This window comes from Apiospora phragmitis, assembly GCF_038363925.1.
Source record: "Apiospora phragmitis strain CBS 135458 chromosome Unknown utg000006l:1.0-5683423.0:1.0-5690449.0, whole genome shotgun sequence".
NCBI classification, from domain to species: Eukaryota; Fungi; Ascomycota; class Sordariomycetes; order Amphisphaeriales; family Apiosporaceae; genus Apiospora; species Apiospora phragmitis.
The window spans coordinates 5,059,727-5,081,399 of NW_027117404.1; the positions used below are offsets into that span (position 1 = coordinate 5,059,727).

General features: G+C 53.2%; 7 protein-coding genes across 7 annotated transcripts; 4 read left to right on the forward strand and 3 right to left on the reverse strand.

Annotated features, from left to right (window-relative positions):
- Positions 1 to 250: 250 nt before the first annotated feature.
- Positions 251 to 1,822, reverse strand: PG994_006756 (uncharacterized protein; the record flags this gene model as incomplete). The annotated part of the gene is made up of 4 exons (XM_066858165.1): positions 251 to 786; positions 840 to 1,192; positions 1,337 to 1,636; positions 1,698 to 1,822. The coding sequence occupies 4 exons, from the start codon at positions 1,820 to 1,822 to the stop codon at positions 251 to 253; spliced, it is 1,314 nt and encodes a 437-aa protein (XP_066717434.1).
- A 2,195-nt stretch (positions 1,823 to 4,017) lies between these two features.
- PG994_006757 (uncharacterized protein) lies at positions 4,018 to 6,914 on the forward strand (the record flags this gene model as incomplete). Its single annotated transcript, XM_066858166.1, has 4 exons — positions 4,018 to 4,690; positions 4,755 to 4,832; positions 4,886 to 6,309; positions 6,354 to 6,914. 4 exons carry the CDS (start codon positions 4,018 to 4,020, stop codon positions 6,912 to 6,914), a joined length of 2,736 nt encoding a protein of 911 aa, XP_066717435.1.
- Positions 6,915 to 9,991: 3,077 nt separating this feature from the next.
- On the forward strand, positions 9,992 to 11,359 carry PG994_006758 (uncharacterized protein; the record flags this gene model as incomplete). The annotated part of the gene is made up of 1 exon (XM_066858167.1): positions 9,992 to 11,359. One exon carries the CDS (start codon positions 9,992 to 9,994, stop codon positions 11,357 to 11,359), a length of 1,368 nt encoding a protein of 455 aa, XP_066717436.1.
- A 1,833-nt stretch (positions 11,360 to 13,192) lies between these two features.
- Positions 13,193 to 14,479, reverse strand: PG994_006759 (uncharacterized protein; the record flags this gene model as incomplete). Its single annotated transcript, XM_066858168.1, has 1 exon — positions 13,193 to 14,479. The coding sequence occupies one exon, from the start codon at positions 14,477 to 14,479 to the stop codon at positions 13,193 to 13,195; it is 1,287 nt and encodes a 428-aa protein (XP_066717437.1).
- A 2,043-nt stretch (positions 14,480 to 16,522) lies between these two features.
- On the forward strand, positions 16,523 to 18,048 carry PG994_006760 (uncharacterized protein; the record flags this gene model as incomplete). The annotated part of the gene is made up of 3 exons (XM_066858169.1): positions 16,523 to 16,916; positions 16,989 to 17,023; positions 17,086 to 18,048. 3 exons carry the CDS (start codon positions 16,523 to 16,525, stop codon positions 18,046 to 18,048), a joined length of 1,392 nt encoding a protein of 463 aa, XP_066717438.1.
- A 295-nt stretch (positions 18,049 to 18,343) lies between these two features.
- PG994_006761 (Sm-like ribonucleoprotein) lies at positions 18,344 to 18,900 on the reverse strand (the record flags this gene model as incomplete). The annotated part of the gene is made up of 3 exons (XM_066858170.1): positions 18,344 to 18,502; positions 18,651 to 18,727; positions 18,876 to 18,900. 3 exons carry the CDS (start codon positions 18,898 to 18,900, stop codon positions 18,344 to 18,346), a joined length of 261 nt encoding a protein of 86 aa, XP_066717439.1.
- A 1,718-nt stretch (positions 18,901 to 20,618) lies between these two features.
- Positions 20,619 to 21,233, forward strand: PG994_006762 (uncharacterized protein; the record flags this gene model as incomplete). The annotated part of the gene is made up of 1 exon (XM_066858171.1): positions 20,619 to 21,233. The coding sequence occupies one exon, from the start codon at positions 20,619 to 20,621 to the stop codon at positions 21,231 to 21,233; it is 615 nt and encodes a 204-aa protein (XP_066717440.1).
- Positions 21,234 to 21,673: the final 440 nt, after the last annotated feature.

The following is a 21,673-nucleotide window of genomic DNA, read 5'->3' on the forward strand; positions in this document are numbered from 1 at the left end:
AGGCTCGGAAAAGAGCCGTAGAGCCATCCGAAAAAATAAAGAAATACTGACCACCACGATGGAGGTAATCTAAGATAGCCGCTTCGCCGCACTCATCCCTCAGACAAGCCATGCATAGCACCTCAAAAGTGCAGTCATGCCGCATGAGGTAGTTGCCAACATCCAATTGGAAAATGATATCTAGACAGTCAATGTGATTGTTGACATTCTCCTCCCGTTCCCCTGTAGGTATGCTACGTCCCGCAACGGCTTAGAATAGTCGCCACAGTTCATATTTGCCATAGCGCGCATAAGTGAAATCGAAAACGCTGGCCAGCTCGTCTAGCATGTTACGTTGCCCTCCTTCGAGGCAAATGTATAGTAAATCGAGCGGCATAGGTGGCTTTCCGAACTCACTCTGGAGCATGTGAGGGAGCTGTAAGCAGATCAGCTGCGTACACCGTCCCAATAGTTGCCTGTCGTCGTCATAGAAGTATCCCCGGTAGGCGAGATCCTTGAGTGCGCGCATATGGCAGCTGATATCTGCGAACTCCAAACTGCCTTTACCAAGCAGCATCGCGACTAGCTCCAGCATCTCTGGCATTGTGTTATTAATGCAGTGAAATAGTAGCTGCTCTCCGTTTCGACCAGGCTCATGCTCATCACTAGCTTGGCTAATCAACTCGGTCAGGTACTGTGCTCTATTGTCAAAGCATGCCTGCTGCAGCATTGAGATGAAGTCTGGCCTGAAGGCTCTGGTTCTGACATTCGGTCTTGGCGTCGTTGTTGTAATCCTTGGGCTAGCGCCTTGAGCAAGGAAGAATGCAAAAATGTCGAACTTGCGGTAGTAGTAGGCGTACATGAGGGGGAGAAGCCAAACTCGTCTATCTCGTCAAGTGCCGCACCATGCCCTTGCTTGATCAAGAATTCGGCCTTGGACAGTCGACCGTCAATCGCGCAACAGTGGAACGCCGTGAGTCTTCCACGATCTGGACCATAGGTTCGTTGTGGCCGACGTACTTCGCGGTCGACATATATGGAGGCGCCCTTGTATATCAACGACTTTGCGGTATCTTCTTTGCCCATACACAGTGCGACATGGAGCGGCGTGTATTTCCCCTCCGGAACCAAGCTCCAAACCTTGCGATGGCAGTAACTCATGCACGCTGCATCAATCCATGCGCCGTGCTCCAGTAGAACGTCGACGACGTGTCTCTGGCCATGTCAGCAGCCAGGTGTAAAGGTGTCCAAAACGAGCCGTCATCCTCTGAAAACATCGAGGGTGTGGATGGAGGGTGGAAATCGTCCATATAGGGGATAAAGGCTTCCATTCGGCCGAGTCTTGGGCCGTAAATACGAAGATAGTATGATGGAGTCAGCTGCGCTAGTAACGTGCTGTGTGCTGTGTGCTGCTTGGTAGGTGAAATTGGACGTTACACCATCTTCGAGAAGTCGACATAGTGCTCTTGTGCTTCCAGTACCACATGCCCACATGAAGAGTCCGTGTTGCTTCTGCCAGTCCTTGCGGATGGAATCACAAATCTCCCTTGTGGCGTAGTCATAGAATGTACGATTCACACAAGCCAAGGTGACCAAGTCCCTCGTATCGACGTGACTGAAGATTTCATCAAAGAGCTCCAAAGGGAGCTCGAAAAACCTAGACATCGTCTTGAGATTTTGTTGCTGTTCACTGTGTGATGTTACTATTGGTCACTGACGGTGTGTCGTTGTTGTTCAAGAACGAAATAGGTTGCTTGAAAAAAGGAATGAAGGGCGGAGAGGTGGAAAACCCGGCAGGTGAGATGCGAGGCCAAAGTGTTTGTAGGAAGAGAGTAGAGTGCATTAGGATGCTCTTTATGACTGCTCGATCACCTTTGCCTCACCCCAAAGGTTAACTTTTAGCTATTTTATACAAGAAGTCATCGAGAGGAAGACATACCCTAGATGATGCCAACAGTTCTGAGATGTCGATATGAGCTTATGACCCGATTGAAATTAATGTTGGCCAAGAAGTAGTGATATGGAGATACATATTCACTGGTTTCTGTGTATATCGTATCTCAAGTTAGTGTAAGTGTTGAAATATACTTACAGTTTCCTTTTTATGCTGGTTGTCAGTCGTGCAGATATTCAGCAGAACCTTCACTCAATAGTCAGCAGCGATTGCCAAACTAAGGAAACCTGGATGCACAGGATATCTGCATGGCCATACACTGGCTATTCCTGTGTAGGATGAAGAGTCACACCTCGCTCTCGATTGTCCACATTGGCTAGGTCTCTGATTCCCCAGATTTGTCTTACTGCAACTCTGTGCACGTACAAGCCAGACTCATTATTATATGCGCAAAGAGCAATCGGTCCCGGAGGCGACCATCATGAGAGTCAAGTCTGCATTTCCAATTGAGCCTCCATAGACATCAAAAGCGCAGTGGCACTGGGGTTTAGGGGCCATTGCACTGATGAGGTCTCGATTAGGAGACCATGTTTGGCCAATATCTAATTTTCGGCCCCATCCGCATGCCCACCTGAGTGATTTCTAAGAGATTCAAAGAAGTCCAATTCGTGGCCATTAAGAGGGTTTCGTATCTGCTTGATTGGGTAGTCAAGTTCATGAGGTTGTCATTGTTGCTGGTCTTCGCCACAAGGTAGTAGTACACTGCTCGCTTCCTGTGTGAAATAAGGCGCTCCTAAAATAGCACATAAAGTACAGATCAACTTGGCTTAGACTATTGAGCTTGATACCAACTCTCCTTACGAATAAAGCATTGTCGGGCATAGGTGTGTAGATCACATTCTCCAGTCAGTCAACAGTCAGTCTATTGATGTAGTTCGCCATCCAGCACAGCCATCCTTCTAGCTCGGATCAAGCCACACCCGGGCACTCGAGCTGTGGCAGTGTCCTACTTTACCAGCGGGACGCCACAAGCCGAAGATCTAGACCCAGATTATTGTCGTTGTGAAGACCCACCGTCGCACGCGACATCTGCAGCAACCAGGTAGGTTAAGGTTAAAGGGTCATCATTCTCTACTATGTATTTCCGATGGGTACAGTACAGTACAGTATGTATCATCAACACAGACATCAATATTGACTGCTACGTACTCCGTCGTACTTCCAATAGCTTACTTTGAGGATATGAGCCACGTGGGTTGGGAGGTCGGGAAGGGCCAAAGACACGAAATTGAGGAAATCCTACCGAGGGTCTTCTCATTCCCCGTCATTGTCTCCTGGCCTGACGTAGATCTGTTGGTGAGCCGGCGTTGGGCTGTTGCTACTTCAGTACGTTTCATCGAATGATGGTCAGCAAATATCAACTTTGATGTGTTGTTTGGTTCGCAGCAATAAATGCCGTCGTCGGCTGGAGGGATCTCTCCAGGGCGGACAACAATTCTCACCTCTCATTCGATCAGATCTCCCCCGGTGTCGTCATACTCGAAAACCCCCTGCAACAAATCCCTGTCGCAACTGACGACCCTAACCGCTCGCGCCGACCTAAACAGGCAATGACCAACAAAACCACAATTCAGGTTTCGGAACCACCATGTCAATAATTCTTCCCAGCTACCAATTGGTGCTATCCTTTTAAACGGGCATGATGTAGCCTGCAGGACCCCTTGTCTAGCCCCTATATTCTGGCCCCTATGGAAACGTCCCAAAATCGCAGTCCTCGACCGCTCGAGGTAGCAGAAGATGTAGATGCTCACCGAGTTCGCGAGCTTCTATACTTCAAGAAGCCCTCCCGTAACGTAGCAGTAACCCGCGGCAGGCATGGCCCTTACTGTATCCCCGCGTACTGGCTAGTTGCCGGCATTTGCCTCCAGGTTTTCTCCTGCATTTCAAGAGAGATTGCTCAACGTCCCGTCGGGCATTTAAATAGCTGCTATGTGACCTCATCCAAATGCACATTATTCCCCACCAGTAACACCAGGTTGTGGCTCCCCATACTCCGTACTTTTGTCTCGTATTGCATTGCCTGCCAGAATAAAGCGGATAATGGCCTGAACGAGAATGCCTGAAATATGTTGCCAGCAGCCAAAATGAGTTTCAGTAAACTTCCTCCACGCAGTAACCATACCAGTTCCTCCCCGGATGCCGAGAATCGACCTGAAGCACCATCCCCACGCCCCAGATTCGACTCTACGAAGACATCCCACCGCCTACGCGAGGGCCTACCGCAGCAATTACCATCGTTCTCGATGTCTAGCATAAGGAAAGGGCGGAGGTCGATATTCAAGGAGATAGGTCTGGGCGACGACCATGAGTGCGAAAACGACCATTACGGAGAGCGATCGTCATCAACCGCTTCCCGCATGATGACCGAGAGAGAATTTCACGAGATCACCGGCCTTTCGTTCGAGGACCAGCACTCAAGCTCGCCTCGCAGCCGAGAACGACGAGATTCGAGCGACGATGAAGGACGAGACGACATGCCGAAGACGCGGCTAGGCTGGCTGTCGAAATTATCGCCGAAACGGCCCAAGATCAAGTCCGCTGCCGGTGCGCCCCCTTCCGCTGTGTCGGGCCTCCACCGTCTCTCTATGATTGCGTTGCTCATTGCTGTTTTTATTCCTGCCATCAGTTATCGCCATGGTTATGAAAAGGCTGAGATCAGCGGTGCAGATGCCGGCGTCATTCCGGTGAAACGCGACATCGTGCTCGACACGCGCGCTGACAGCCCCGTGGATGTTTGTTTGCGATGGGCACATCAATGTGAGTAATAGACACCCAATAGAAAACGATTTCAGCAAGGATCTGTATGACTGACTGCATATAGCCGCCATGGTCAATGGCACGATATACATATATGGAGGCCAGGCCAAAACCCAAGGCGACCAGAAGCAGAACACTTGGAGTAAGAAAGGAGTTCGGTTCATGGGGAAAGTAAAATGGCTGACAGTATAACAGACAACAACCTGCTGATATTGGATACTACTAAATCCTGGGAAATCAGCTCGCCAGCCATGACTGGTTTGGCAAAGCCATCTGGTCCACCGGCTGTCTCGCTTGGCTACCTGTGGAACGACTACAACAATCTCTTCCTGTACGGTGGAGAATTCGCTGACAACCCGTACACCGAGCCCGAGCCTTATGCGACATGGAAATATGACATCGCTGCGACGTCCTGGACGGAATACAGCACCCCGAAGACCTCGGCCGGAAATGCCTCGGAGCCTGCAGACGTGCCCATCCAGCGCGCCGGCGAAGGCGCGGGTGTCTCAGTCCCCGAGCTCGGGCGCAGTTGGTATTTCGGCGGCCACCTCGACCTCGCCACGACGCAGGGCTGGTCGAACCAGATCGACCGGGTCTATCTCAAGGGCCTGCTCGAGTTCACGCACCCGGGCTACGCCAACAACGGCGTCGACTCGCTGCACGCCTCGGGCGCGGGCGACGGCGGCGCCTACCGCAACATCACCGAGGGCGGCATCCAGGACTCGTCGGGCTTCACCGAGCGCGCCGACGGGCAACTCGTGTTCGTGCCGGGCTGGGGCCCCAGCGGGATCCTGCTGGGGCTCGGCGGCGGCTCGACGGCCAACAAGGACTCGACGGCCGAGTTCGCCAGCATGTCCACCATCGACGTCTACGACATCGAGACGAGCGAGTGGTACCACCAGCAGACGCGCGGCGAGGCCCCCGGCGTGCGCGTCAACCCCTGCGCCGTCGTCTTCTCGGCCCCCGACGCCTCCTCGTTCAACATATACTTGTACGGCGGCCAGAACCTGCTGCCCGTCGCGGGCCAGACCCAGTACACCGACCTCTGGATCCTGACCGTGCCCTCCTTCACCTGGATCAAAGTCGACATCGAAAAGGATGGTGAGCCACCAGCACGCGCGGGCCATACCTGCCACGCGCGTGACGGGCAGATGATCGTTGTGGGCGGGTACATCGGGCAGACGACCCAGTGCGACGGCGCGGGCGTCTACAACTTCAACGCGTCCTCCCTGAAGTGGCAGGACCAGTTCGCCGCCGCTGACCACCCAGCCGACATTTCACCCGACAACAGCATTCTGGCCGACAGCTACGGCTACCAGGTCCCCGACGTCGTACAATCTGTCATTGGGGGTCACTCCGACGGTGGTGCTACGGCTACGCACCCGGCGTCGGGTCCCGCGAGCGACGGACCCTTCGCCACGGGCAAACCCCCCGTCTTCACAGTAACGGCGCCAGGCGGCGGCGCGACCGTGACGTCGCTCCCACCCGGCGTGAACTCGGACGGCAGCCCCAGCGGCGGCGCGCCCAAGGGCGGCCTCATCGCGGCGGGCGTTGTCGCGGGCGTGCTCGGCGTCGCAGCGCTGTACCTCGGCTTCTGCGCCTGGCTGTACCGCCGCCAGGTCGCGGCTTACAAGAAGCACATGCTGGCGGCCAACCGGTACAGCGGCGCCGTCATCCCGAGGAGGGCGAGGTCGCCGACGACGGCCTCGCGCACGACTTCGCGAATACAACCTACGGCGGCGCTAGCGCGGCTCTGGCTGGCACGGGCGGCGCCGCGGCTATCAAGGAGAAGCTGCGCAAGAACAAACGGTGCGGCAGCTCGAGCGGCGAGAGCGGGCAGCAGCGCGAGCAGTTCGGCTGGGTCGGCCCGCGTGCGGATAAGAATAACAACGGCGGCAACGGTGGTAGCAACCAACCGTTCCTGAGCGAGCCCAAGTGGATGTCGTCGTCGGCCGACGAGCCGTCGCCTTTGTCCGGAGGCGGCGCGGCCAACAGCTCGTCGCACAATACAGCAGCAGCGACAAGGCGCCGCGGCCGAGCGAGGACCGGAACCCGTGGGGCTGGTTCGAGAGCCCGAGCTCGGGCAACACGGGCGTGTCCCGGAACAAGAGCAGCGCGACGCGCAGCACGGCGAGCGGGCACTCGACGGACGGGCTGCTGGACGGGCGCGAGCCCAACTTCTTCAGCGTGGTGCTGGGGCCCCGGCGGGCGCTGCGGGTGGTGAATGGGATGGAGGAGTGATTCGGCTGCTGATTTGTTTACGAAGATATCCATTTTTCTTTCTCAAGCTTATGAAAGTATACATACGACGCGATGATGTGTTTCAGGCGTTCTTCTATTCTATTCTATCGGGTAGAGTGTAACATGTTGGCATATACGGATGATTGTTTGTATATATAAGATTATTGTGTCATGATAACGAACTTGATGTGTATTACCCCCCTGAAGACTTATCAAATTGGTGTCTACTATATGTATGTGTTAGAGTTTGAAGTCACGACACTGTCACCCTGAGGTTTTGATAGGCTGCTGTGCTTGGCACGTTTGATCACGAGTCGTGATGTTTTTGAATCAGAAACCACCACATGAAACATTGCTTCGGTACTGCTTCGGTACTGCTACGGTACGCAAGTATATAGTATATATAATCTGTATCCAATTTCATATTTGTAAAGACGCCTTGACGCTCATACAAAGCTTGGTCCTTGGAGTATGGTGCTTCTAGAAACATTTGTTCTACGACATGACCAATGACTTCGGCAGAGCCAGGCACCAGGGGTTGTGATAAGAGAGATGCCCGATAGAAAACGAGACCCAGTTCTAGATGGAATTGACTGTGGGGTTGGAGAAAAAGCTCCAGCTGCATAGCGATCCACACAGTTTCTCCAGGGAACTCCCAGTGCTACCTCGTATACCTAATGAGGTAGGTCCCGCATACACAGGCAGAAGCTGTTGGATGCAGTAGGGCTATTTATGCGCTCCTAGAAAGGACTCTAGAAAGATTCTACGTTGTATACGCCAACTGTCAAAACTATGCATCGATTATACCAATCCTAGTAAGTCATCGGGACCTTTCGCACTCGCTAACAGCGAAGTTGGTAATAGTAAACATCTAGCTAGCATGCACTGTCCCATCGAGCTATGCCCCTGTCCTAAGGGTCCATGGCGGGGCCATGGCCAGATAACGTCCACTAACCAGCCCACTGTGTTTGGGGCGGAGCGCAGCAAATCTGGAAAGGGAAAAAGGAAATTGCCTGTATTGCACAAACGCCATTCTGCCCACTCTCCCCAAAACGTCTCGAGTACATAGAAATGCCACCCTCACCTCACGCCACGATGCCACGATAAAAAAGCTGCTGCCGTGAACTGCTCATCATAACCGGTGGCTGGCTGGGCAGACTATTGATCCAATGGACCTAAGCCACATCAAGTGCTTTCCCCTCTTCCAGAAACGTTCGATTGCATTAAAAAGTAAACCCTCCAAGACTCGCAAGGGATCTTGGGATTGCAACGTACCGGAGGAAGGAAGGAAGGGGGCAGGAGGACGAAGCCAACAACGACGAATTCTAGTTGAGTCCACGAGTCTTCTTAAAAACCCCTCACAGCGACCTGCATATTATGTCTGACTGACTGGTGGGTGACCTCGATTGCGTAACCCCAAAACCTGCTGTCGCTGTCGTTGGAACAGTCTGTCCTGCACGATGACCTCCTCAGACAGAGGCAGAACACTTGCTGAATGATATTCGCTTATCGTCTGCTACAGTAGTTGTACATCCGGCATGTACTGTTCAAGTTATGTATCCGTTGTCAGAAGGGGGGGTCCGGTTCCCTGGATCATCCGCCGCACCCCAGAATGCAAACCCACCAGGCCCAATTTGGTTGTGTCTCTCTCATTTCCTTTGGAGATGTACAGGCGATGGAACAAACAGTCTAAATCCTTTCGTTCTCCCTACTGCCAGATTTCTTCGTCAGGAATAAACTGGGTTTCAAGATATGCAAATGTAGCAAGTGGCAAGCAACGCAGCATCGCAGTTTCTTTGACTTGCGTATTCCCTCTTATTAGAAGCCCATCTTGGTGGACTCTCTCATATCCAATCTACCTCAAATCTATCCATCGAGCCATCCCACCTTACCGGGTCTTTCGTCACTCTAGCATGCTAGTCTCGCAAATCTCCATATTCGGATCGCCAAAGCCGTTGTCTTGCATTACCCTGGCCAGAGAGAAAGCATCCCCCCACACTCCTTTTTCTCTCGGTCGGTACACATAAATTGGACGCATCTCTACGCCTAAACACTGCCATTCCCATCGCCCGTTGGAACGAAGCATCAGAAGTCGGTGTAGTGTCCACCCGGTCGACTGCATTGGATCAACGAGACTTCGACCCGAGTATCATCACCACGATTTGCCGTTTATCCCAATCTCCTTCCTTGCCTTGGTTCTCGTCCCACCTTGGCAGCGTGCATCTCCCACTACTTTAGCCTCCTCCTGCTGAAACTTGGGCATCTGGGGCTGAGGCGTGAGGTGAGCAAGGTCAGGCCTTTATTCATCGTATCTTACCTACATACGGAGTAACCACTCCTCTGTTCCCCTTCTTTTTCCTGTATGTCCCTGTCTGCACAGCAGAAATCGTGTCACTGCTGCACCGTCCAGCTAAATCGAACCGGGTTGCTGTTGTTACCACCATTTCACCTCCTCCAAACCTTCTTTTTGGATCCGTCAATCAGACCAGCGAGGTGACAGGCATCCCGTCATCTCCGCGCTGTCCAACACAACCACAGTCCCCTTTGCTTCCCGCCGCAGCCGAGCCGGTGTCTTCCAAGGGAGAGAAAGGCCGTCTCATTGTCGTACATTTGCCTCTTCTCTCACTTCCCTTCGCTGCGTCTTTGTGTGTGTGAGTGTGCGTCTGGCGTGTGTTTGGTTCCTCCGTCTCGTGCCACCGAACCGACACTGCCACCTTTATTCGTAACAAACGCCCAGAGACGATCAGCAAATCACCAACCATACGCTCGCTCACTCTACATCATCCCCTCACCCACCAGGAAGAATACACGTCGATCAATTGCGTACACCTGACCGACAATCGACTCCTTCTTTTCAGCTTTTATTCTTTGTTTCACTTTATTTGCTGCTATTGCAACCTTAAACCTCCTCTTCGAGGGTTAAACCCATTTGTTTGTTTCTCCGAATGTATGCTTCGAATCGGCCGGCCCTCTTGACATAAACAGCCCTTGGGCTCCTCCTCCTTTGGCCATTCTACCCCTATATTTTCCCCATATAGACCTCACAACACAACCGCCACAATGTCTTTCGGCGTTGCATTACAGTCGGCCATCTTCTATGTGGTGGCCTGCACACCATGCGCCCAGGCGAGGGAACATCGCGATTCGCAGAAAAAAGCAAAAAAGGACAGGGCGGAGAAGATGCGAATGCAAACCGAGATGCCCGAACTATATCAACACCCAGATCCATTCAACACGAATCCATACTGGTCAGAGGAAATAACGATGGGCCCACGTTTACCGACTAAGAAGAACACCGCTGCAAGTAAGAACACAAGCCAGAGAGCACTGAATAGTTCCGGCACGGATGGTAGGACCACAAGAGCCAGCAGTATAGGCCTGGATAGCACACATCTAGGGAGCAGTCCGACAATCGTACCGGAGGGCGGGGAACTACGGCGATCCATCAGTATAGGTTGGTCTGACGACTGGAACAAGAAGCGATACCAGCGCGAAGACGAAGAGTTATGGGGCCGTGAGAGATTCTCTCAAACGGGACACAAGTTGGTGGATGCTATCAAGCACGCGAGTGAGTCGGCGGGACGTATGCTAGGCATGGAGAAGGAGCCGAAGAACGTGACCGAGGAGGAGCGAACCGGTTTCTACGCCCCCGTCAGGAACCCGCCTGTCAACGACTACCACCCTCCGGTTGTCAGCCAGCGGCCCAGGCACAAGGATGCCGCTAAGTGGATGTTGCAGCCTCCGCCACCCGCAAAGATCATGGAGGGCAAGGTTCCTGTAAGCAGGAGTATGAGTCTTGCCAGCCAGGCCAGCCGACGGACTGCCGCGAGCGCGCGGAGCGCACGGAGCGCCCGTACCATGACAAGCGAAGGACCTCCGCTCGGAAAGCGGATGCACGAGAAGATGGTCGAGAAGAAGCTGCGCCAGGGAAGCGATACGCCCACCGAAGCCGAGCTTGCGGCTGCCATGAACAGGCCCTCAACCGCACGCAGAAGCACAAACGCGAGCCGCAGCGGTTTGAGCCAGCGTACCACCCGGAGCCGCAGCCTGTCCAACGAGTCGTCGGATACTACTTCGCCCGAGATGAAGAAGCAGCGCCGGAAGCGACGTTCGCGAGCCCCAATTATGCCCGAGACTGACTCCTCCGATGACGAAGAGTTCTACCGAGGCAACAGCATCGATACCCTCGGCGCCATGACGAAGGCGGCGCAGAGACCCAAGCTGGAGACCATCTTCAGCTCGCAGAACAGTGCCCCCAAGTCGGAGCAAAACAAGCGCCCGCAGACACCCGATAGCACAATCGCCAACAAGGTGCGATCGCCATCGCAAGAGACTTTCAACAAAGTCCCTGTATCCAAGGCCACTATCCCTGCGCCGATTAAAGATGTCAACATGACATCTGGCGTTGCCGTCCAAGCCTCAGCATAGGTTGCCGACCGGACAGACCTGGTGACATTGCGGGACGTTATCGAACTGCGTCCTCCAACCGGGAGATGCTGGACCGTCGTCGCGGTGAATCCTCCTATTTCACTTCATTCCTTGTAGGAAACCCTTTTTAAAAAGGACACGTGAGAGCAAGCACCTGTGTTGTGCTCCACGATGGTCCCCACCATTTTTTCTTTTTACATCTCCATGGGTGGTGTTTTTTATTTACACATTTGTGTTGTCCAATGGGGAAGCATACTTCTGCATGCGAGGCGTTCTGGATGGGTCCGAAAGGAAAACGAAGCATAAACAGGGGAGTTCTTTTTTGTTTTCTTTTCTGTTCTTTATTGTCCTGCATAGATTTACATAGGCATGAGATGGATGTGCAGCTGTTGTTTGAGACGAGTACTCCCCCTGGAGAGCATTCGTTCAGCATCTATTTATACAAAGGAAAGCTTGTGTAGGTAGCTATGTCTGGCGTCTGGCGAGTCGGACTGAAGAGAGAGATTCACAACAAAGAGGAATGGAACATATCTTGACGAAGCTGTTAAACATAGACTTTGTGCCTCTTGGTCTTCGGTGCCCTGTGTTCCCTCGTGTGATTCAGTGACTGTCATTCGGGATATCAAAGAAAGGAAAAGTGCTAAGGTTATCTTCTATTGACTGGTAATCAATTAGTGGCCGTGAGTACGTACGTAGACATGGTTGACTCCAAAGGAGCCTTCAGTTAACATCCTGGACGTAGTCATTCGCAATCAACAAGCCTCTGAGCTACTGGAACAGCACCTACATACAAAACACATCCTCATAATGAGATTATTGGTCAAGGGGGGGAGTTTGGCTATAAGTCTGCGGGCTGATTTTGACTTTGGGAATGCATATGTACTGGTGATCATTTCATTAATTTGACTGCAGTGATCGGCGGCCGGGGGGTCGCATGCATAGGCACATACATAGGCACGTACATACTCATTAATATCCGCATTATAGTACATACTTACACGTGCTCATCCATGGCCATTCGAGAAAAAAGAAACCCCCAATTACTGGGAGGTGGGCGGCAAGCAGCAGAATATTCAGCACTATCGCGCGAAGAAGTCACCAGCGCAAAATGAACGCCTCCAATTATTTGTTCTCTTTCTGAATTCTAGAAAGATTGCTGCTTTCCACACGAGGGGAAAAGGGAGGTGGTCTTCCTCCGTTCCAATCTTCACTTTGTGATGAGAACAATCTCAAGCGTACCACCGATTAAGACCCCATGGGAGGTTACTGCTCCACCGCCCTTTCAGCCAGGCACACGCAGGTCGCCGAGCTTTCAGTGGTCCGTTCTTGTCTCCTCCCATGCCATATAACTGAATGAAATGGTCCTTTGAATGGATACCCTCGTAACACTGCACTGCAAAGAAAGGAAAAGTTGATCATCACTGTGATTCGGTGTGATGTTCGTGGATACTTCTTCGCGATGTTCGGTGCTCGTTCGGGTCCTTGGAAACACAGATGCATTCGCCTTTTGCGCGAATGAGGAGTATGGTGGAAAGTCATTGCGGATGGATGTACAATACAAAAAATGCAACGAGTCTGGAATCTCTCGCATGGCCAGCTCGAATAAGGCCTAAACTCCGTCCCAATCCAAGCCGAACTTTTGGTCTGAATGCCCATACCCATAAAATATAAATCGCCTAGCTGAGAAAGAGATCTGCGACGCAGTGTACAATAAGATCTCCGGAAAATAATGTACGTTGGACAGAATGGGTGAAAAGGTCGGTCATTAATGGTATTGATGGTTCGACTGACAACGTCAGGCCATCATCGAGTGATTTGGGAATAACCACGTCTTCATACCTCCCACTCCTCCTCGATCTCATTGTCGTCGGTGGTCTCATCAGGGGTCAAGGCGGCGAACGAAGAACTGCTGCTGAGAGCGGGCTTGGTGCTCTTGCTGTTGCCGTTAACGGGGGCTTTGGCAGGAGGGGCAGCAGCCGGAGTTGCAGTGGCGGCAACATTCTCGGTCGAGGCTGCGTTGGCAGAGCTATCGGTGGTCTTCTTTCCCTTCTTGCTCTTCTTGGTGGTGACCTCGTTCCAGGAGTCTTCGTCCTGGAGCAGCTTCATCTGCTCTTCCTCAGAGGGGACGGCGGACATCCAAGAATCCTTGGAGTTGTTAGAAGCAGCCGGCTTGGGGGTGCTTGAGTTGGCAGAGTTGGCAGCCTTAGCAGCAGGCTTCTGCTCCTCAGTGTCGAGCAGCTCGACGAGTTTGCCAGAGTCCTCATCGGCAGGCTTCGGCTTCCAGACGCTCTCCTTGGCGGCAGCGGTGGTATAAGCAGAGCCGTCCTTGGCGGCGCGACCCTCGGCGATACGGGCCTGTCGTCGCTGGGCCTCTTCCAGCTTCTTGCGCTCTTGCTCCTCCTCGAGTCTGGCGGCCTTGGCAGCCTCTGCCTTCTTGCGGTTCTGTCGCTGCTTCTTGGACTCAACGACCTCAGCCTTCTTCTCCTTCTTCTGCTTAGCCTTGACGTTCTCGGTGTCGGTGATACGCATGACGGAGGGTCCGGGGGAAGTCTGCTCAAGCATATCCGAGACATCGCGGCTGTCTGCAGCTACAACCTCGGGTGAGTTCGTCTCAGAGAGGTCGTCATCGGCATCGCCAGTGGTCGAGGACGGGACAGAGACCTTGTCATCGGGAACCTCAATCTCCCGGGCGCGCGACTGCTTAACCGACTTGGCTTTCTTATCGTCTCTCTTGGCGGCCTCGAACTTGGTACCCGACTTGGCGCTGGCATACTGGCGAGCAAATTCGTCATTAGCCCGTCTGTTCGCAGCAGCCTCGGCCTCAGGGTCGTAGTCGGCACCAGTCGTTTTGGCAGTGTCGGTAGTGGCCGTGACGGGGGCAGCTGGTTTCGACTTGGGCTTAAGGGCCTTCTCTGCCTTCTTCTTGGTAGCTGTGGCAGCCGATGCGACGTTCTTCTCGTATTCGCCGGTCGGGACCTTGGCATGTAACGAGCTGGACTTGTTGGCTGGTTGGCGGCGACCTGCCTTGGTCTGCGCTCTGTAGTAGATCAGGCCTCCGACGCCAATGATGACGGCCCATCCTCCGACCGTGGTAAGAGTGCTAGTGCTAATATTCTCCATTGCGACGGTTCGTGGGTTGGTTTGTGCTGTGAATTGGATGATTGCTGATCGCAAGACTTCCTTTCCTTACAATACCAGGGGCAGTTTGTCGAGCTTGCCAACAAGAGCTAGCTGTCGCAAGTCGAGCAGGATGAACCTGGTGCTTCTAAAATCAATGGGGGACACCTGGCGACGATGTAGTCTACGTGCTACACCAATGGCAGATGTCGGAAGGAGAAGGGGATCGTTGCTGTAAGTTGCTTTGGGTAGTCGCAACTGGTTGTGGTGAAGATGTGAAAGGTTCAAGAGAGCTAACACATCTGGTTGAATGGGAAAGGAAGCTTGTGTGTGTCAAGGAGATCGGGGATTTGGGGAATCCGATTAGCCGATGGTTCTGCTGACACTGGAGTGTGGTACGAAGCAGGCACTACTATAGTAGTAATGGGAGGAAGTGTGTGAAAGAGGGAGAGAGATGGATGGCAGGACAGCAGCTGGTGAGGCCGAATAAAAATGGTATGATGGGCAGAGTGAATATTATCTCCAATTGTTCGCGAAGAGTGAATGTAGGTTAAGGAAGGGGAAGCTGTAAATGGCAAAGTCTTGGCACTTTGCTTGACTCTCTCAACGTGGCCATTGGGAGAAGTGGATCGGACGGAGATATTCTCCAGTCAAACCCCGGCTCTCCAAATTCACGTAAGGTAACTCTCCGACCTGGAGTCGATTTGAGACCCAGGCCCTGCACGCCCGACCGAGACAATCGACAATCGAGGGTCAAGACCTCACGAACTCGGCGCTGAAGAGGGTTCAAGCGCGATAACAATCGCCTGATCCTGCATAACGTTGATATATTACATATGACTATTCCTAACTCATGTACATGTAGTATTACGTTCATGCTGTAAACGAGTCTCTCCTGCTCCTGCTCCCTACATGTAGGTATCTACCTGTTTAAAGTACCCAATGTTGTCTTTGTACTTCGCGACCGGTATACAAGGCGACTAAGGTTAGCTGGGTATGTAAGATGTAGACGGGCAATCTGGAGATGCTTTCTTTGTAGGTTACACGGCAATGCAAGCGAGACGTTTCCTATATCCACTGGTTTGTTTGCTTTTGTGAACCTGGGGTTTGGGGAGTCGCAGTAGGTTCCGACTGTTGCTCGTCTGCTTGGCTCATTGGGAGACCCGACACCCTGCAGTCAGAACTGCAGTGATACACAATCCGTATCTGTGCGTCAGAATGAGTGCATGTGAAGTGCAGACGAGAAGTGAAGAAAGCACGTCCTTCGAGTCTTGTGTGACCACAATCTGCACCAAGATTATCCGCTCTATCTACCTCCTTGAGATGCAGTATACCGATCAGCGGCACAGATGTTAGGGGTAAATAGGGGCAGCAACTGCTGCTTGACTGCAGCGGGTACTCACTCTACCGTATTGAACGGCCTAGCACCTGCCTCAGCTCTCACCGGCAGTAACCATGGAAAGTAGCCTTAGAAAAGAAATCGGACGGTAGCACTGCGAGGGATTGCGGGGTAGTTGTTCAGGAATGACCCCGCTACAAATCTAGGTTAAAAGGCATCTAACCTACAAGCATAAAGTAACACACAGAGCCTCACAGGTTGAGAGAGCATTGGGGAGTATGAGCTATGAGGGAAGTGAGGGACGACGATGATAGCTTTCCAACAACTTAGATGTATATTTTACCGTACCATGTACTTAATGTAACTGGGAGAATCGGGTCTGTCTTCCGCTGGTGACCGGTGGCACTGTGGGCTTGAGTGAATGCTTTAACTGGGCCGAGGCTTATCTATCAGAGTAGAGCATAGCACAGGGAATCCAACTTTGAGCTCTCCCAGTCCAACTTCGCTGGCTCTTGCTCAACGAGTGAATACGCGTAGCAACAGTCATTCACACGGCGCACGAGTTTTTAACTGCTGTCTTCACAGCAGCATTACTATAGAGGTCATTTCATATTTGCTTTGGCTGTGCTCGCTATAGAACATAATCCTTGTATTTGTTGCTTTTGCTCTTTTGAGAATCCCGCCCAAGCGTCGATATTATATCCATCATGGCGCCTAAGCAGAGGGTCATCTTCGACACCGATCCCGGTAAGTTCCCTCTCTCTCTCTGGATGGTTGCGCCTCAAAAGCATCTCACAGTGTTATACTTACCATTCAATGTGGCTCTAGGTGTCGACGACATGATCGCCATGCTCCTCGCTCTTGCTTCATCGCCGGAAGATCTGGAGCTCGTCATGCTCAGCGTGACGTATGGCAACGTGAACCTCAAGAGCTGCCTCAAGAACGTCGTCGCCATGTTCCACGTGCTCGACAAAGAGATGGAATGGCGCAAGTTTCAGGGCCGGCCCCAGGGCTTCGAGGCTTTGAGAGCTTACAAGCCCATTGTGGCCATCGGGCCGGAGCACGCGCTGGAAGAGGAGATCTTGATGGAAGACGGGTTCCGTGAGTCTACTCCTTTTTTTATTAAGGTTTTGTCGTCTCATAGTTATGCAAAATACTGACACTACTACACAGACGGTTCAGATGGGCTGCACGGGGTTCACGAAACTGTACGTTAATATTGCCTTTTAAGATACGGACAGCCTTGCCGAAAGCTAATACAAAGAGCTAGCACCCCCACCTGAGCCCCGCGGATACATGGAAGTCCCTCTTCCACGACGATGTGCCCGGCGCGGCCGAGAACCCTTCCTTCTACTCCTATTTCAAGCCCTCCAAGCTGCCCGCGCACAAGGAGATGCTCCGGATCCTCAAGGCGGAGCCCGCCGGCACCATCACCATCTGCGCCGTCGGCCCCATGACCAACGTCGCCCTGGCCGCGGCCGAGGACCCCGAGACCTTCCTGCGGGTTAAGGAGCTGGTCGTCATGGGCGGCGCCCTCGAGTGCCCCGGCAACGTGACGCCCGTGGCCGAGTTCAACACGTACGCCGACGCCATCGCGACGGCGCGCGTCTTCGCCCTGACCTCGGCCGCGCCCGCGTCCACCATGCCCGTCGTGCCCGAGAAGATCGCGCGGCTGGGGCCCTACCCGGAGAAGCTGAGCCGGCAGCTGCGGCTGAGTCTGTTCCCGCTGGACCTGACGACGCCGCACCTGCTGAACCGCGGCTTCTTCTTCGACACCATCACGCCCCACGTCCGGGCCGGCAGCCCGCTCGCGACCTGGGTCAACACCATGATGAGCGGCGTGTTCCGCAAGGTCGAGGGCAACTACGGCGACGAGACCGAGCCGGGCCTCTCGCTGCACGACCCTGTGACCATCTGGTACATGTTGACGCACGACCACCCGGGCTGGAAGACGGCGGCCGGGGCCCCGGAGGATATCCGGGTGGAGACCTCGGGGCAGTGGACGCACGGCATGCACCTGATCGACCGACGAGGCCGCAAGAGAGCGGGCGAGGCCTCGGCCATCGGCATTACTACGGATGCTTCCGGGGTTGTGGATGTCGAGGAGGTCCCTGGCGACGACTTTGGCTGGCTGAGTGTAAGAAGGGGAAACAGAGTGCACCGATTCGCCGAGAGTCCCGGGCCTGACACATTTGCGCCCTTCCTGATGCAGCAGCTCTTTGGCAAGATATAGCTTAGATCTCATCAGCAACCTATAAATAGCACCACATCTTCTTGAACAGTAACATGTCTCCATAATATAAAGTGTCAGCAAGACGCAAGTGTGTGGTATCATTTAGGCAAGAGCGCACCCCTACCAGCAGTTTGGTATCAAATTCCTTAATAGCCGCCAACCAAAAGTAAAACGAAGCATTACAATTCCTCAACGCCCAAAAATATGCAAGAAGTCTCTCCTCCCCCTCGCCCCATATTGTCCAATCGATCGTGATGGATGGATGGATTGTGTTGGCCCGGCACTGGCACTGGCACTAGATATGCTTGATGCCACCGATGGCCTCGCCCTTGACCTTTTTCCAGTCGATGCTGTTGTCCAGTTCCACTTCCACGAGTCCGATGGTGCAGACATTGTCGCCGCGCACAATGTAGAGGCCACCCATGGGGACTTCGCTCGAGGCTTCGTCGTCGTCCTGCGAGCGGATCACGCGCTCCACGGCTTTGAACAAGACCTGCTCCGCCACCACCGCGATGGGGTTATGTTTAGCCGACCCGTAAACAACACCGGATATACGTGGAAGGAGATAAGGTCGGGCTGGGCGGTTTGTTGGGGCGACTTACCAGATTGGTTTGTGCGTCGTAACTCGAGAGCTCACCGACCAGGATCCGGGAATCGGCCGTCATCACGCATACTTTCTCTACCAAGCTGTCAGAATCCCCATGCTGTAAGCTCGTATACGAACTGTGTTGGTGCAATTTGAAGGAGGATCAGGAGGGAGGGGGGAAGGGGGGAGAGGGGGCAGAGGGAGCGGAGGAGGAGTGCACTTGTCGGGGGCTTGAACTTACTGTTCAGATAGGGTGCGAGCGACATGTTGACGGTTGATCCTACCGATATGGCATGTACGTATGTGTGCACACCACCTTGCTAATGGGAGAGAAGGTAATCAGGCTAGATAATAATACCACAGGAGCTGGGGTAGAACAAAGGTATGACGCTAGCTTTGGCGATGGCAGTCTAAGTTACAACGGTGGGCGCGCTCGTACTTTGCTGCTGCGAATGAGTGTGGTTTTCCAGATTCCAATGGCTAACCTAGGTCCCTGCTGGGCTGGCTGAAGCTCAAAATCCGCGAGGCTCAAAAAGAAGCTCGTCCCTCCTGGCTGTCAGTGGAGCTAGTCGCAGGCGGCCGCCCGATGGAATGGCCCAAGCTTCACTAGTGGGGGCGCACAAGCTCGGCACTGTCACTTTTGGGGGCAGCCGGTGCATTGCACAGTAATTTAATGGAGAACAGGCCTCCTAGAAATAGGACATGCACTTTGTAGTAAGGCCTAACCTGCCAGCAGAACTGATCTCCTTCCTTCATAATGAACAACATAGACGTAGCCTGCATATCCTCCTTTAGCATGATGTAGTAACTCAAAAGAACTATTTTTGCATACGACCATGAGCCCAGAACCTCGGCAAGCGGCAACGGGCATCATCCAGTGTTTGCTCGTAAAAAAGTTGGTTTTCCACATCATGCGTGCTGCTGCTGCGCCTTGCAATCACCACCAGGGACGAACCAGGAAGACTCGGGGGTGGCTCTTCTGGTCCCATCCGATCTTTGTAGCCGTTATGCTCGTTGGTTCCTGCGCAAGTGTAAAGCCAACAGCAGAAGGTTAAGGTCCAAAAGAAAACCCATCACGGCCATAACATCGAACGAACCGGTAGGATTTGCAACAAGGGCCGCTGGGAGCGCTTGTGGCCAATCAACCCTTTGGGCCGTTGGTGATGAGCTTCGTTTCAAGTCCGCACGTTGTTTCACCAGGCCGCGGGCAAACGAGACGGAGGCCACCAATTGGCTAGGCGAAAAGCTTGTCTGTACCCCACACGGCTTTCCCGCCCAGTGGCGCCCTCTAGCCCCCTTGGGCCCCCTGTAGGCCCTGGAATTGGGGAGCTATCACAATGCAAACTCCTGCAGATCCCGGTTCGTATGGCTCAAAGGTAATCGATCCTTCGCCTCTCTTTCGTCGTAAAGGTTGGCCTGGATCCGTAGTCATGGGTCATCAGGGGTTAGGTACATCCATATCTCCCTCGTATGTAGGTAGTACTCGGCAAAAGGAAAGACTGGGAGGAACCAAAGCGTCCTTCGAGTCAGGAGGGTGGAAATACAAAAAGAAGGGGCAGCGCCGCTAAGATCTGACTTGATATTCACTCGTGTCTCTCATCATCTCGTCCACTCCTCATCGTCTGTCCTTCCTTTATTCGACCTCTGTCCATTCATTCATTTACTCGGTCTAGAACCTCGTCATTGTTCGTCCCTTGAACCTGTCGCCCGTGACTTACTTCACAATCTGATTTTTTCGATTGTTTCCAATACCACTCTTTGTCTACTCCTCCCAAGGTCACCCTTAGCAATCGCTTTGATCCCTTGCCCTAGGCTTTAAGACCTTCAGTCCGCCACAGAAAGCAACCGAGTTGCGGGATTACTTATCTGTGTAAATCGAACAAAAAGGACATACAGAGATCGTCTGAGACACTCTGATCACCGATATCATCCCCATTCACCGCATATACTTTATCACAGAGCTAGTCTCTTATACACCTTCACTATGCAATTCACTTACGCCACTTCTCTCCTCCTGGCAGGACTCGCCGCGGCCACTCCCATCGCCCGTCGCGGAGGCGCTGCCGACCAAATCCTCGCCATCGCGCCCAACTCCAAGACCTGTGACGGCTCCGCCGACTGCCGGACCGCCGCCCAGGCTGCCCCGGCTCTGATCCAGTCCTTCCAGGACTACAAGGTCTACGCCGCGGGCCAGATCGCCGGTGTCCTGGCCCTGATGGCCTACGAGTCCGGGGACTTCAAGTACAAGCACAACGTCAGCCCCGGCCGCCCCGGCCAGGGCACCGCCAACATGCAGATGTACGCCAACAATGTCAAGTACGCCGCGTCTATCCCCGACCTCAAGTCCAAGGCCGCCAGCTTCACCGACAACAGCCCGGACGCCCAGAAGAACGAGCTCCTGGCCATGGTCACCGACGACAAGTACAACTTCGGCTCGGGCGCCTGGTACCTGACCACCCAGTGCGACAAGGGCGTCCAGACTGCTTTGTCCAAGGGAGACGATGCGGGCTTTGCTGCCTACATGAAGTGTGTCGGCGTTACCGTCACCGAAGACCGCAATGCCTACTGGCAGAGAGCCAAGAAGGCCTTCAACCTCTAAGGGCCTTACCAACTATGAAAACAGCCTGTCTTGTCCGCCTGTCGAGAATCTGAATGATTGCCAGGAAAAACATACACATTCCAAATTGGAATACAGCAGGACGATGATTGCTCTCCATTTTTTTCAGAGCTTGTTGATTCGAGCGGTGTCGTCGCGACACATCCCCGATTATCGGGTTTTCTCTTCCAAATGTATATATCTTCTTCTACTTCCCTTACGATATCCATGAGCGCTATGATACTGTGATGTGTCAGCATATCACCGATACATAAGAACAAAAACAAAGATTCCTAATCATTTGTTCTTCCCGGCTTCGAACGTAGTATTGCCGACTCTCCTACATTGATATCTGTGAGGACTTCTACTTCTCAATAATGAGACTTCACTAGGCCTAAACCAAGCACAATTGCTATAGGACTGGAGCACCCGTCGTCTTTATG